Source organism: Sphaerodactylus townsendi, linkage group LG08 (assembly GCF_021028975.2).
Source record: "Sphaerodactylus townsendi isolate TG3544 linkage group LG08, MPM_Stown_v2.3, whole genome shotgun sequence".
Taxonomy (NCBI): Eukaryota; Metazoa; Chordata; class Lepidosauria; order Squamata; family Sphaerodactylidae; genus Sphaerodactylus; species Sphaerodactylus townsendi.
The window spans coordinates 35,572,593-35,587,426 of NC_059432.1; the positions used below are offsets into that span (position 1 = coordinate 35,572,593).

Below are 14,834 nucleotides of genomic sequence, written 5' to 3' on the forward strand. Positions count from 1 at the left end.
TTAAATTTAAACCCAGCCCAATTCCAAGCTGGAACTGGGCTCAGAGCAGCTTACGAGAAGAATTAAAACCAACGATCAACACAATGCACATAAATTAATTCTAAAAACTATTCCTATAGAATTTTAAAATACAATTCCTAAAATGGAGAATTGATCAGTAAAAACTCGGCCTAAAATTAACTTAACCCCCAACTCAACATTTTTCTTTATTAAGGGGGACAGGGGGAGGGCTAATGCACCAGATGGACAAGCGCAGATGTTTTTTATACTGTATGGCTCATAGTTGATCATTTGGGAGGTTAGCTATTTTGGATGGAATATCACAGGTTCACAGTATGGCCTCAACCAAAAGCCCAGCAACCTTGAGGCTTCAGAAACTGGGATGCATGACTTGCAACACCATTTTCAAGGAATCCTTGGTGAGCAAGAAGGTGAGGAATTTAATTTCCTCCAGCTCCCAGATGGGGGTTTGGAGTGGAAGGCAGACAGACTACATACAGAATGAGATGGAATAGATTATTGTTGCCTCACAAAATCTGGCATGAGGGAACTGATTTATGTTAAAAATAGCCCTGCTAATACAACTATCTAAGGCCACAAAATTATTTACAAGTCAGAAAAAGTAGTCTTTGTTGACAAGTGTACATTGGTAATTTAAAAAGTTGTAATTATGCAGTACACCTTGAGCATTTACCAGGAAGACATGTTTTTAAAATTTAGTCTAAAAATGTACATTTTTAAAAGAACACAGGGGTTTGGGTTTAGGACACCCTTTTGGGTGATGTAAGTCCACAGAGCCCAATGGAGGGCTCCTCAGCAGAGGGGAGGCTTCCACTTTTTTTTAGCCTCCCTGTGCTGCCGAGAAGCCCTCAAGGAGGCGACAGGGCAAAGGCAAAGCATCAGTGCAGGCTTTGGATAGGGCTATTTGAGCACCATGAATGCACAGCAGAGCTTCCAGAGCCCTCTTGTACCATTGCACCCCATGTTGCTCAGAGAGATATTCTAAACACTGAGAACAGCCCAGGGGGCGGAGCGGGGGGAGCCAATGCTTCCACACAGTCTGCAAATGTACTGCAAAAACAAATGACCATTACCCATTTCTTCTTGTTCATCAATATCTTGAGGATCTGAGCCACTTCTGCTCCGATTTTCTCTGTACGGTCTGACTTTTCGAGTTACCATCTCATCATCAGTGGCATCTCCGCTTTCACCCTTAAAAACATATTGCTTTATAATAGCTTATTTATTTAATAAAAAGTTTTCTAACCGGCTTCTCTTACTTAGCAAGGCTTACTTATCAGTTGCAATCTATTTTCAAAGTTCTAAAAATATGTATTTGAAAAAACTTCATCATTTCTCTGAGGTAGGAACATGGTAAGTGGAAGTAAATGATTAATGTGTTTTCATTTCAGAGTACACAGATGACAGTAAATCTTATCCTGTAGTTTGCTTTGTTTTCGTTTCCGTAATGAATCTGAAAAGTTTCGACCATTTGAATAGGGAAATATTTGAGCGTTTGCTGTACCGGTTCCAGATTCTACTCCTTGGTCATCACTTCAATGCTTACCAGGGGGTAGGGAGATTCCGTAGTTGTAATGCTTACTGAACCAACTACTCAAGTGTTTCAGCTGTTAACCCTCTTACATAATAGCTTAGACCAGTGGTGGCGAACCTTTGGCACTCCAGATGTCATGGACTACAATTCCCATCAGCCTCTGCCAATTGGCCATACTGGCAGGGGCTGATGGGAATTGTAGTCCATAACATCTGGAGTGCCAAAAGTTCGCTACCACGGGCTTAGACCAACTGGCATAAATTTAATAAATCAAAAGATTCTCAATTGTTTCACACACTTAACTTGCAACATTCTGTATCTTTAAAAAAAGTTTCCCAGAGTGAAACTAGAATTCAATTTTTTTTAAAAAAAGTATAGCCATAATTTTTTACCAAAAATATTTTAAAATTCATGTCAACATTTCAAGCACTAAATGTAATCCTTGCAAAATATCCATTGCCAAAATGTCGGTAAAATGCACTTTTGAACTTACATGGGGGAACAAGGGGAGCTTTTCTTCCATTATTATTTAATTACTTTCCCCCTTAGCAACTCCATCAGTGAATATTCATTAGTAGATGCAGAAACTTGGCTTGAGCTGATCTGCTTCTCCATTTAATTCATTTGCTTAGCAGGCAGGAGAAGGGACATTTCCAGACAAGGCAAAAATACTGTGCATGCTTCAGATGCATGACCCTTCCCTTCCGTTTCCATAATACAGACAAAGGTCTAATTCATGTCAAAAATACCACCCAGGATGCTCCAAGTACCATTTGTACTATCTGTACATGCATTTTAAAGCTTGGATTGTTTTAAAGTTTTATGTGGTAACCCGCACTGAGCCCTGCGGGGATAGGGTGGGATATAAATTAAATAAAAAATATAATAAATACAAAAATTATACTTCCTCTAAATAAATGAATGCAAAGAAATAACGTGCATAACTTCTGCTTATAATGCCTCTTTATCTCCATTGCTGAAGTTAATTATGCAGGAAATGCACAAAAGAAGTTTAAATCAGCAATGCAATACCATCAAATAAATGAAAACCTTACCCTCATGAGCATTTTCTTCTTTTTCTTGGCAGTGCTTATTCCCAAAGTGTTGTTTCTTTGCACACTTGGTTTCTCTGGGCCTTTGGTCAGGTTTCCTGGACTAGCATTTCTTAAGCTCCAGCGTCTCCCTCCAAACAGCTCAACAGCCTGAGCCAAGGTTGGGCCTTCATATCTGCCATCCTCCTAATGAAAGTCCCCAGTGTTATCAAAATGGACAAGATACAAAGTTAAAAGAGAAACACTTCTATTTCTTTTTATTTTGTGCATGCATGGTACCAAAACTAATTGGGGTAGCCAGGGTTAAGGATTCCTCAGCTACACAAACAAGAAACCATGGAAGCAACACGGGGCAATAAACATGGGTTAAGGGCGAAATAAAACCCGGGTTGGGGGGGGGGGGACTTCACATGGATCCTGCTCCTAACCTGAGTTCGCTCCGTGTCCCCCCGCCCCCGGATTTTCAAGAATCGCAATTTATGCAATTCTTTTGTTTTAATGCACCTCGCAGCGAAGCAAACAGCCCCGGATGGGAGGCACATTATGCAGCTGAGCTTTTTTTTTTTAACCTCCCGGCTCCCATCTGCAGAGCCACGCAGACACTTCTGGAACATGAAGTGTCAGGAAGGCTCTGGGGGTTCATGTGTGCCTGACAGTTTAGCTGCACATCATTGGGAAGTAAGGGGGAAAAAGATGCGCCTCCATGTGAAGGCAGCAGCGTGGCCAGCCATGTGAACAGCCCGGGGCGAATACAGGTTCATGTATCCCACCTGCAACCCGCTTGTAATTTGCTGTGCGGAAAGGGCCTTTGTGGGCCTTAAAGGACACATATTCTATCACAGTTCACTTTACCTGAAAGAGGCTGACGTATTGCTTCCGCAGCCACGGCATTCTCTGATCAGGGAACTTCTTCATTTTCCTGACAGCTTTCATTAGTTCCAGCAATCCATCAAAAAGCATTCTGGCAGTATATTTTGGAGCCACGAAGTGTAACAACTTGTTTTCAGTAGTCTGAAGCCCATATAAGAGCGTTACACCGTTCTCTTCAAGGGACATATTGCAAAGTTTATTTTGAATGCAGACAGTGTGTATATCGATGCCAGAGTGGCCCATATATACCGCTTTTGCTGAAAACAGGTCTAAGCAGCCTTCCACCAGTCCGTTTAATCCAGTATTGCCAAGAAATTGAAATTTACCAAGTTCAGAAGTGCTACCAAGTATGTTCGTTTTCGCTTTAGAATTTGCAGAGCCAGCAGCATTGGATTTCATCCATGTTAATGTACTGTTGTCAGGCTGGACCTGAAGAAAGCAGCGGGCTGACAAATGCATCTCTTGGTCATAATGTATTACTGTTGCCCCATGCAGCATGAACTGGTGAACATCAGCTCTGATTGACAGCACGTACCAGGGAATCAGCTCTATTCCATGGGTGTAAGCTTGTTGCTGTTCTTCAGCAGTCTGTATGGTCCATTCCTTGGACTGTTCAAATATGTCACTTTCAGAATCCGACAGATCTCCAGTGATAAACCTGCAAACCAAGATACAAGAAGGTTTCCATTGCCATGGAACTAAGCTCCTTCCCCCAAACATTGCCATACAACTTTTTCCCCATAATTTGCACACGCAGCTTCAGAATATGTATTGAACCGCCTTGGACGCATGCAAAGATTCTTAAAAATTATCTTGTCTAAAGGCCAAAATCTAAGTTACATTGATGTTAACCGTAATATTAGTCGGAGGGCGACTTCTTCATTTCAAAGCAATTTACAGAGGAAAAGGAGCAGAAGGAAACCACCTTCTTTTGCAACAAAACTTTATCCAGTTGTTTTTACTCCTCCACGCTGGCAAAAGGGAAGTTTCTGGAGAAAACTGACTGTTAGGGAAACCTCCATCTTGTCCATCCCTTTTCTGTTACATAGGACTAGACTCAGGAGATGAGCTATGGCTCATAGGACTAGACTCAGGGGATGAGCTGTGGCTTATCTGCTTTGCACACAAGAGTATCCTAGTGCAATTCCCAGCACCTCCAATTAAAGGCTCTGGTAGTGGGTTCTTCTTTCTAAGAACCTGGTGTGCTGCTGCCGGTTAAAGTAAACAATAATGACCTAGGAAGACCAGTCGTCTGACTCAACATAAGGGAACTTAATCACAAGGACAAAGAAAAGATCATTGATATATACCACTACAGTATAACAGACAATATAACTTGGACTGTTTGTACTGAAATAATGGTTTTATGTTGAGTAATCAAAACATTTTGGCTCACCTGTTGGGTAGGAAAGAAAAGTTAGCTGTTTTCTGTTTAAGATAGATGACCCACACTGAATTACAACTTCAGAATAATCCCATTGGTTATTTAGGTGAAGAAACAGTGATTATATAATGAACTTCAAATAAGCAAGGCCCCCAACAACTAAGTCCAAATGTCATCTGCTCTACCACTGTTTCTGGTCCTCAAGAAGATTCCATGAAAAGCCACAAACAGAGAGTAATATTCTCCTTCATGAGTATAATTCTAGCACTGTCCAATAAAGTATGCATATGCTCATAACATTAGGTAAACATTCTTTTTCACTTCCAAGCTATAAAACTCACTTCTTAAAAACCCAATAAATTCTGTAAAAGGCCTTGAATTTTGCATTACGTTTATATAAATGTATACAAGGCACTCCAGGCACCTTTTTGCACTATTTTTTTCACTGACTAGAGAGAAGTAGGGGATCTGAGGTCACAGAGCACAAACTTTCTCATGTGTCATAATTAAAACAACACCTGTGCTGAGTGATGGTGTTGATCTATTGTGAATATTCAAAGAATTTACTAGCTCCGATAAGCATTCACTAAGATAATTTATGAACCTCGGATAACATAACCTTAAATATATTGGGTTTAGGAACAAGAATAAATAACCTTTATTTTGACTGGATCAGAATGCTGTTCCAGCAGGATATAATGTTCTGAGCTAAGATCAACATAGATGCCATGCTGCTATTCCCGGCATCTCCGGCCAAGTCCTAGTTGTATCTGTGGGTCTGTAAAACCATACACAAGATGAAAGGGCTTTGCCTGGAAGTAATTACATCATGGGCAACATAAAACTTAGCAAGAAAGATTGCAAGCATTTGAGTGCCATGATTCCATACATGACTCTGAGAAAAAGTTCGGAACTGGAAGAAGTCCAACAAAATAGACATTTGCTTAGTTTAAATAATTTTTATACAGTAGCATATTAAAAATGACACAGTGGTCATGAAGTGGAGGTATTAGATAGCATATAGACAACTATTTTTTATGAAGGAAATAATTATTCTAGATCTTCTAGCTTATTGCAGCCAGAATTACTTTGTTTCAAATGTGGAAGCAGCAAATGAGTCCAATGTTGAAGCAATGGCAGAATAAGATTTGGTTTATCATTGGTTGTTGTGGGTTTTCTGGGTTGTGTGGCCGTGATCTGGTAGATCTTGTTCCTAACATTTCACCTGCATCTGTGGCTGGCATCTTCAGAGGTGTATCACAGAGAGAAGTCTGTTGCACATTGTGTCCAGTGAGAAGGGAATGTTTAGTGGGGTATATATTGTCCATGTTCCAGGGTGGGGAACCAATCAGTAAGTGTAATCAATGTCTCATTGAAAGTAACTGTTTGTTAGGCAGTGCTGAAACAAAGTTGTGGTGTCGTTTGGAAGACATGGGACAATGATTATTATGAGAAGACAGATGGGGTAGCAATGGAAAGCCCCCTCAGCCTGGTGATAGCCAATTTTTACATGGAACATTTTGAGAAACAAGCCCTTGAAACAGCACCCAGAAAACCCACAACACATTCTGATTTGTGGATGACACTTTTACAATCTGGAGTCATGGCAAGGAAGAACTGCAGAATTTTCTGGACCACCTTAACAGCATCCACCCAAACATCCACTTTACCATGGAAACTGAAAAAGAAGGAAAACTGCCTCTTTTCAATGTCTTTCACAAACCCAACTATCAACTGGGACTCACAGTATACAGAAAATCTACACACAGAGACTGGTATCTACATAAAAACTCCAACCCACCCACAACAAAAAAGGGGCATAATCAAAACTTTGACAGATCGTGCAAAATAAATTTGTGAACTTCACCTCCTCCCTGATTAAATCAATCATCTAGACTGGGCTCTGTAGGCTAATGACTACTCCACAACAGAATTCAGAAGAGCTTTAAGACCAAGAGAAACCCAGAGGACTGAGGAGAAACAGCCCCCCCATAGGAAAAATATTTCTACCATACATCAAGGGAATCACAGATCAAATAGGGAAACTAATGAAGAAACATAACCTACAAACCATCTTCAAACCTACCACGAAAATACAGCAGATGCTACGCTCAGCAAAGAGAGACGCCCTCACTTCTGCAGGAGTCTATCACATACCCTGCAGCTGTGGAAAGGTCTACATTGGAACTACAAAACGCAGCATTCAGACTCGTATTAAGGAGCACGAAAGACACTGTTGGCTGAACCATCCTGAAAAATCTGCAGTTGCAAAACATGTCTTAAACAAAACTGGACATAACATTTTATTTGAAAACGCTGAAATTCTGGACAACTCGGAAGGTTACTATGTTAGACTACACAGGGAGGCCACTGAAATCCACAAACACCAAGACTTCTCTCTGTGATACACCTCTGAAGATGCCAGTCACAGATGAGGGTGAAACGTTAGGAACAAGATCTACCAGACCACAGCCACACATCCCAAAAACCCACAACAACCAGTTGAATCCAGCCATGAAAGTCTTTGACAATACATTGGTTTATCATGATCATGCATAAGATTATGTTTGTGTATTATCAAGTCACAGCTGATTTATGGAGACCTCATAGGGTTTTCAAGGCAAAAGACATTCAGAGGTGGTTTGTCATTGCCTGCTTCAGCTTGGGCTGAGAGAATTCTGAGAGAACTGTGACTAGCTTCATGTGTAGGAGCCGACTATTGAATCTGGATCTCTAGATTACAGTTCGCTGCTCTAACAACCCAATCCAGACCATGAAGTCGGCCAGGGATGGCGCTGCTGCCACACAGCCCTTCTGCCTGCAGAACTTACTGATACTTACTGATAACGGTTTCTGTCCTTCAAGGAATTTCTTCTGGAATTTCCATTTTCATATTCAATAAAACTGTCTTCTCCATCTTCAGATTCCAAGCTGCGGTTACAACTCCGTATGGTTTGGAAGATATAGTTAGCTGCTGATTCTTTTTCTGTGTTATGTAAGCCATCTTGACCTACCCGTTGTAAATAGTTATCTTGGCCGTTGTATTCCGCAACAAACTAAAAAAAAAAAGATGTAGCATGACTGGGCAATGAGGTCCCCATTTGGGAGAAAGGTGGAATATAAATAAAATAAACACAATTACATAATAAATACATTTTAGATGGGCATTCCAGTCTTATACAACTGGTATTTAGAATGTGCGAATGAATCTAAAATATCTGCTACATGGAAGTAGGATAGGTCACCCCGGACAGCTGCTTGCTAAGTGCAAGGCCTTGACAGCCAGTCAATTGCTACTGTATTTTAGGGACACATTTTGCTGTATATGACCAAAAAACAACTAGGATGGCTCTTGTGAATATGGACTGGGATTGCCTGAATTTATTGCATGCAATCCTGCACACATTATCTGTTACAGTACAGCACCAGAGGAGATCCCAAGATCTTTTACAAGAATGGAGGAACTTCAGTTTTTACTACTATCTTATTTCATGATCCAAAACATAACTTTTTGGTGGGGAAAATACTACTTGGCATGAGCATAAGGAATCAGATAATGCGTGGCTGATGATAACACTGATCCAAAACAGAAATCCTCTGCAGTCACCCCAATATAAGCCCATTTGTTTCAATAGGCTTAAACTACAGCATAGGATTTACTCAGCATTGAGCTCTGTAAATCTTCCAATTTCATTTTCTATCTCAGATGCAGATTCCATCCTGGAGTGCATAAGCAGTTGGCTCTCAGAAATGGCTGCCATGACATCCTGTTCAATTGGCCAGGAGCATTCTCCGGCCTCAGTCTGTCCCTTCTTGAGATAAAATCATCAGAGGCTCCTTGAGTAAGTAAATCTATAAGCATGGTCATATACCTTTTCAGGTTTAAAGATTTCTCAAATGGATCTATAACATCCGGGGGGAGGGATTCGCCTGTGGGAGTGGAATGCAGCCACTCTGGTGGATTTGCCTTCCCTGGGGCACTTACCCCGACGGAAGGGTGAAACTGCCAGCATGCAGCTGCCGCCCTCGCTGGCAGTGGGATGCGGAGCAGGACCCTGCGGCAGTACCCCTGTGCCTCTGCCGCTGGTGCAGCGGGAACATAGCCATCCCTCCTGGCCATTGGCTGCCTTACACTGGTGGTGTTGGTTTAGACTTAAGCTGCTGAGTATAAGTCTATACAGCCCCATGGAGACTTCTTGGTGGCAGGGTGGCTTTTTCTCTTTGTAAGCCTCCCTACTCTGCTGGGAAGCCTCTCTGGGAGTGGCACAGCGCCTGGCCATTTGGATGGGCCGGCCCCTCTCCTAAATTAGCACACGATAATCAACAGTTCAGAATGCAACGAAAGCCAAAGCTTTATTATCTGCATGCTAAGTATAACAAGATCCCTTGTTGCAAAACTTGTATTTCAAGTTGCCCCTTTGCTCCTGGAAATTTAGAGCTTCTTCCTGTATCACAGTTTTCAAATGAGAAAAACCTTCCACCACTATGCTCTAGGGAATCACAGTAAGAGGCAACTAGATTATCCCAACATCCGAATCATCACTCATTAAATAAAAGGTAATGCCTCCAAACTACTCTACTTTCTTCAGCTGCAATTTGTACACTATTTTAAAGAGGAAATTGCACACGTGCATGTTAATTATGACTGGAATGAACTTCTGGTGCCCAGGGAGACCAACATTACTTTTGCTTTACCCATTTCACCTCATCTTAGCTAACAGAACAGCAGCTGTCCCTGCTCATGATAAAAGCTAATCTGAAGAAACAACATATATTTAGTAGGGACTACAAAATCAGTAGGGACTACAAAATAACTGAAAGAACATAATCATCAACTGCACTTTTACTATCTCATAAAGACTTATGAACCAAAGACAGCTTTGAACTTGAAAGGGGAAGGAAAAGCTACTTTTGAAATGGAAGGGAATTTGAAAAACAGTTTATTATGTATTGTCAAAGGCTTTCATGGCTGGAATCACTGGGGTGTTGTGGGGTTTCCGGCTAGCATCTTTTTCTCTCTGAAAAAAGATGTCAGCCACACATACAGGCAAAACAGCAGAAGAAAATGCTACTGGAACACGGCCATACAGCCTGAAAACCCCACAACACCCCAGTTTATTATGTAGTGTGGGAGCAGCTCTTCATAGAAAAACAAAATTAATTGGGCTAATACAAGCCCTTGTGGAGCTTAAGCAGTTATCTGGATCCTTGTCTACACTGGGTAATTAACGCAATAAAGTTACGTAACTGGAGAAGGTGGTTGGAAAGCTGTGCCTTTGCATTTTACAAATTACTCACTATACATTTATTTACTTACATTTCTTTCTACGCTTTTCCAACTATTAATAAATGCAGGAATTATCACAGCCTTTTAAAATATCATTGCTCACTTTCATTGGTTTACCTGTAGTGTTTCATCCTGAGAGTTATACTGAGGACAGAGCCTGATGAGGCTTGCAGTGCCATCCAGAATTTCACAGAGTTCTTTTAAAAATACACCACAGAAAGGAACAACTTTACAGCCTGGGATATTCAGAGCCCTGTTGATAACTTTTCTATATTCCGATGATGATTCATGCTGAGCCATAGCATCTTTCAAGCTTCGCATAGTTTCAATATCAGACTGGTCCATGAATTGCCACATTTTTAAAACCTTTCTTGACCTGTTTGGGGAAAAAGTAGAGAAACTGTGTACCAAATAAGCCACAATATATTTTAGCACTTTAGTAGACATCATCACATAGTTAATGATGAAAAGTTATGTGATTTTGTGTGATTGTTGTAGAATTACCAAAGAGACAAACTGCTTTTAAAAATAATCGTGGTTTGCCTTGTTGGCTGAAGCAAAAAATTTTTTTTATGAAGTTCAGGTTTATTAAGCTTGGAAAATTAAACACACACAAAAAAGGCAATATTATATATTTTTTCTGAAACTTCTCGGGTTATTACATTTGAACCGCAAAAATATGACTGCTTCCATACTCCACATGGGTTTGGGGGACAGCAGGCAGTGCAGAGCTGAATCAAGCCACCTGCTGACTCTGAGACCCATGTGGAGTCCAGAGGTAGGCACAGAGTTGGACTTCAAAGGCGGCATGGGCTGGCCACTGTTGGACCTGGTCTGGTTGCAGGTAAAGGAGGGAGGGAGAGGTTGTTTTTTTTTAAAGGTGGCAAGCCGAATAGGCCTGAAAAATTCTGAAAAAATTCTGCATTTTTGGGATTTGATTTTTTGGTTCCTTTTATTGCCACTTTTTTTGGGGGGGGGACCTCCTTCTTTGAAAAATATAGACAGTATTTTTCAGAGGGGTGTTATGGGTCAGATTTACCAAATGCTCACCCCTACTGCAAACTGCAAATGAACATGGCTGTGAATATGGCCACCTTACATCTGAGTTAAACTGTTGTAATATGTCCAGTGTCAGGTTGCCTTTGAAGACAGTCCAGAGACTTCGATTGGCTTAAAGGGCAGTAACTAGCTTGTAAGAGTACAAGTTATCAAGGGTACATTTTGCAAGTGGTAAAAGTTCTAGCTAACAATTTGTTTCACAGCATAAATCAAGGCACTACTGTCCTAAATTGTCTGGGATTTGGGTATCTCATATACCGTTGATTCCTAAAGCAACCAATTTGATTATTCAGACCGCCCGTAGCTGTGCTTTATAAAATTAATTAATTATAAATAAATAAATGTGTGCCACCCACATTTAGAAGTGAGGTGGAGGCTACCAGAAAAAAAAAGATCTGTACCATCATGGCATCGTGATCACAGAACTTTCTCCATGTCGCTATTCTTAAATGTTTTAGGCCCAAGGTGGAAACATTGATTTTCAGAAGCTTTTCATGCCATTCTTTTTTTTTCATGCCATTCAATGTTTGTTAATTGCTCATCTATTGATTTTTAATTTACAAGGCTAAAAATGGTTGCTTTACTGTTCTTACTTGCTCTTCTATGTTGCTGTTTCCTCTTGTGATATTTTAATTATTATTGTTCTTATTTGAGTTATGAGGTGCCTCAAGAGCCATTCAGTTATAAGAGTAGACTGAAAATATTTTAAACAAACTCCGTTCACATTACAGTTCTTTCTTGTGACAGCCTAAAGGCTTTCCCTCATTCCAATAGAATTCTTCAGATATGCAAACTGAAATACATAGAAACTAAGCCACTTAACTGTTAACACTGAATGAGCAATTTTGCAACCTACTTGAGACAGACAGTGGTAGTACCAACCACAATCTTCCAGGACCTGCATATCCTGCAACCAACCAACCAACCAACCAACCAACCAACCAACCAACCAACCAACCAGCCAGCCAGCCAGCCAGCCAGCCAGCTATATATATATATATATATAAAGGCAAACCGTCCGTTTGTGAGTCGCGCTCTAACTCCGAAACCACTGGACAGATTGCTTTCAAATTTTCACTCAACGTGCCTTTTCAATGCGGGCAGGTTTTCAGATATTCACATTGCTGAAATTCAATACCTGAGCCAGGTAAAACATCTTTTTCCGGGTGCACCAGGCCATGAAGCTGGCTGTGTTTAACTGTCACCCTTAGAATGTTTGTGCAGCCTGTCTGTCTGTGGCCTGAGGGCTTGGTATGAGGGCTTAGAATGTTCGCGCAGATGGGCGGAGATGAGCAGTGAAAACAGTAAATAGGTAATACTGGTAGGTAATACGCGTGGAAGTGAAACACATACACACTTTGCCCTGAGAGACGTCAGGTGGGGTTCCCCCCCCCTCACATCCAGGTAACTTTCACTCTCTGTGCCTCACCCACTGCTACCACACAACACACATCCAGCTCATTCTCACACACCTCACTCTGCCTTCCCTCACATCCAACCACCCCTTACCCACTTCCTCACCGATATTCGCCACAGCTCTCTTTTACTAAAAGCGAGCTGGAGTTTGCATTTTCCTTCTAAGAAAATCCACAGGGTGGGGGCAAAGCAACACTACTGGCTCTGCTTCTTTTGCACATGGCCCTTTAAGAACCCAGGGAGCTGGCCTCGATCTGAGCGCCTCACCACCCTGCCTCTGCTGCCTGACTGGGATAGCCTCCTTGCCCCAGTTCTGCCTTACCCAAGCCAGGACTGTGCGTATCAACCAGCCTCATAGACAGCGGGATTCGCACTCTGGACAGTTCCGTTGTGGAATGGATAGGGTTACCTTATACTAAAAAAACAAGACACCACCATATAACAATGTGAATTGAAAAGCGAAAGAGGGATTCCATTTGACCACCCCAAAAGGCTATGCTGCGGATCATTGGACTTGCATGGACATCTGTGTGGGTTGCGGACTGTGATGAGAAGGACAATTGCCACAGCAACGTGTGGCCGGGCCCCACTAGTATCTGTATGTATAGCATGATGACTGATCACCAGCTGTGTTCAAAAATTTGTTTAATTTCTTAAAAATCCATACCAACAGCAAAAGGAGTATTGTTATTAAACTACAAAGCACAATGTTTTTAATGGTTGACAGGCAAACACAAATCAGAATCAGATGAAAGAACTGCATTTTGGCCAAGATTTCCTGTTGCAGATGCTCTTCATATGATTCACTGATGGTAATATGCCCAGTATTACAAACCTGGAAGATAAAATTCCCTCCAAGTACAGTGACTGGATCAGAGGAAAACTGAAAACATGTAAAGCAACTACTTTACGTTAGGTCTTATCCAACTTTCTTTCTTTCTTTCTTTCTTTCTTTCTTTCTTTCTTTCTTTCTTTCTTTCTTTCTTTCTTTCCCCCTTCCTCCCTCTCATGCACGCAAACTTTTTAAACGTTTTCCCCAATTATTACAAGGATTCAGGGTAGCTAAGTTGTGAGAAACATATAGTGAGCAACAAAAATAGAAATGCTTTTTCAAAATTGTCAATAAATATGTTAACAGAAAAACAGAGGAAAGGTTTAAAAAATATTTTGGGCAGTTAATCAATAATATTTTTATTGCTAATTGTATAGCCTTCAAATTGTATAGCCTTCAAATTAAGCCATTTTAGTGTATTTCCTTTGCCCCCTGATGTACTGTTTGCTTCCTACTGTATGCTAATGTATCCAGTTTAACTTACTTATCATGTATCATAAATGACATTTATAGCATAATATAGCATTTATAGTGTACTGTATCTCCCAATTCACACCCCAAAGAACATTACACTCAGAAAATAACAACTTACTGGTAGTTTCTGAACCAAAAAATCCCTCAGCTGTCCAACCAGAGCCAGAAGCCCAGCCTCATGGAACTTGTAAAACTGGACTTGTAAAACTGAGTTGTTCCACCAGGCCTAGGGTTGAGGGCAGCCACAGTATCCAACTTGGCTGATCTACCTTTCTTTCCCTCACTCCCTGCCCTCAGCTGGGATGTTATGGTTGTAGGTCTATGGCACTAGGAATGAAATCTGCATTTCAAATTTTAGAAACTGTATATATTTGGTTTGAGTTTATTCTTTCACCACTGTATATTGAATGCTCTGAGTCACCCTGAGCCTGCCTTGATGGAAAAGAGCAACCTATAAATCTAATAAATAAACAATAAATAAATGTTATTTTCTAAGAGAGGGTATCATGTTCACTAGACATAAATGCTGCAACTACACTGTTTAACATGGAGACTGACAGGGTACTGTTTATTTTTAAGAGGACAGCTGTTTGTAACAGAAGCTGAAACTGAATCTATCTCCAAGTATCCTTTATTCAAAGTATGAACTGCAAGTACCTGAGCCCTGCCAAGAACTCCATGACAGCATTGTAGTTGCCCATGTTCCAGCAGCATTTTGCCACATGTACCACATATGAGAAGACTTCACGTTTTTCCTCCATAGATCCTGCAGTCAGAATCAGCCACGTCACCCAAGAGCTCACCTTATAAAACATACAATATTTAGAAAATCAGCTATATTTGCAGCATTTTATTTATATTAACATTCCAAGCAGGAACACAATTACTGGAGGGGAAATGAATAC

General features: G+C 40.9%; 1 protein-coding gene across 7 annotated transcripts in view; it reads right to left on the reverse strand.

The window, feature by feature from the left end:
- Positions 1–14,834, reverse strand: part of PLCE1 (phospholipase C epsilon 1) — a 175,521-nt gene that overhangs the window by 42,323 nt on the left and 118,364 nt on the right. For all 7 annotated transcript variants that reach the window (XM_048505288.1, XM_048505291.1, XM_048505290.1 and 4 more), the window contains exons 5-10: positions 14,587–14,732; positions 10,266–10,524; positions 7,703–7,917; positions 3,460–4,135; positions 2,611–2,793; positions 1,095–1,212 (exon numbers count right to left, since the gene is read on the reverse strand). In XM_048505288.1, the coding sequence (XP_048361245.1) occupies positions 1,095–1,212; positions 2,611–2,793; positions 3,460–4,135; positions 7,703–7,917; positions 10,266–10,524; positions 14,587–14,732 (1,597 nt within the window). The remainder of the gene's footprint in view (positions 1–1,094; positions 1,213–2,610; positions 2,794–3,459; positions 4,136–7,702; positions 7,918–10,265; positions 10,525–14,586; positions 14,733–14,834) is intronic.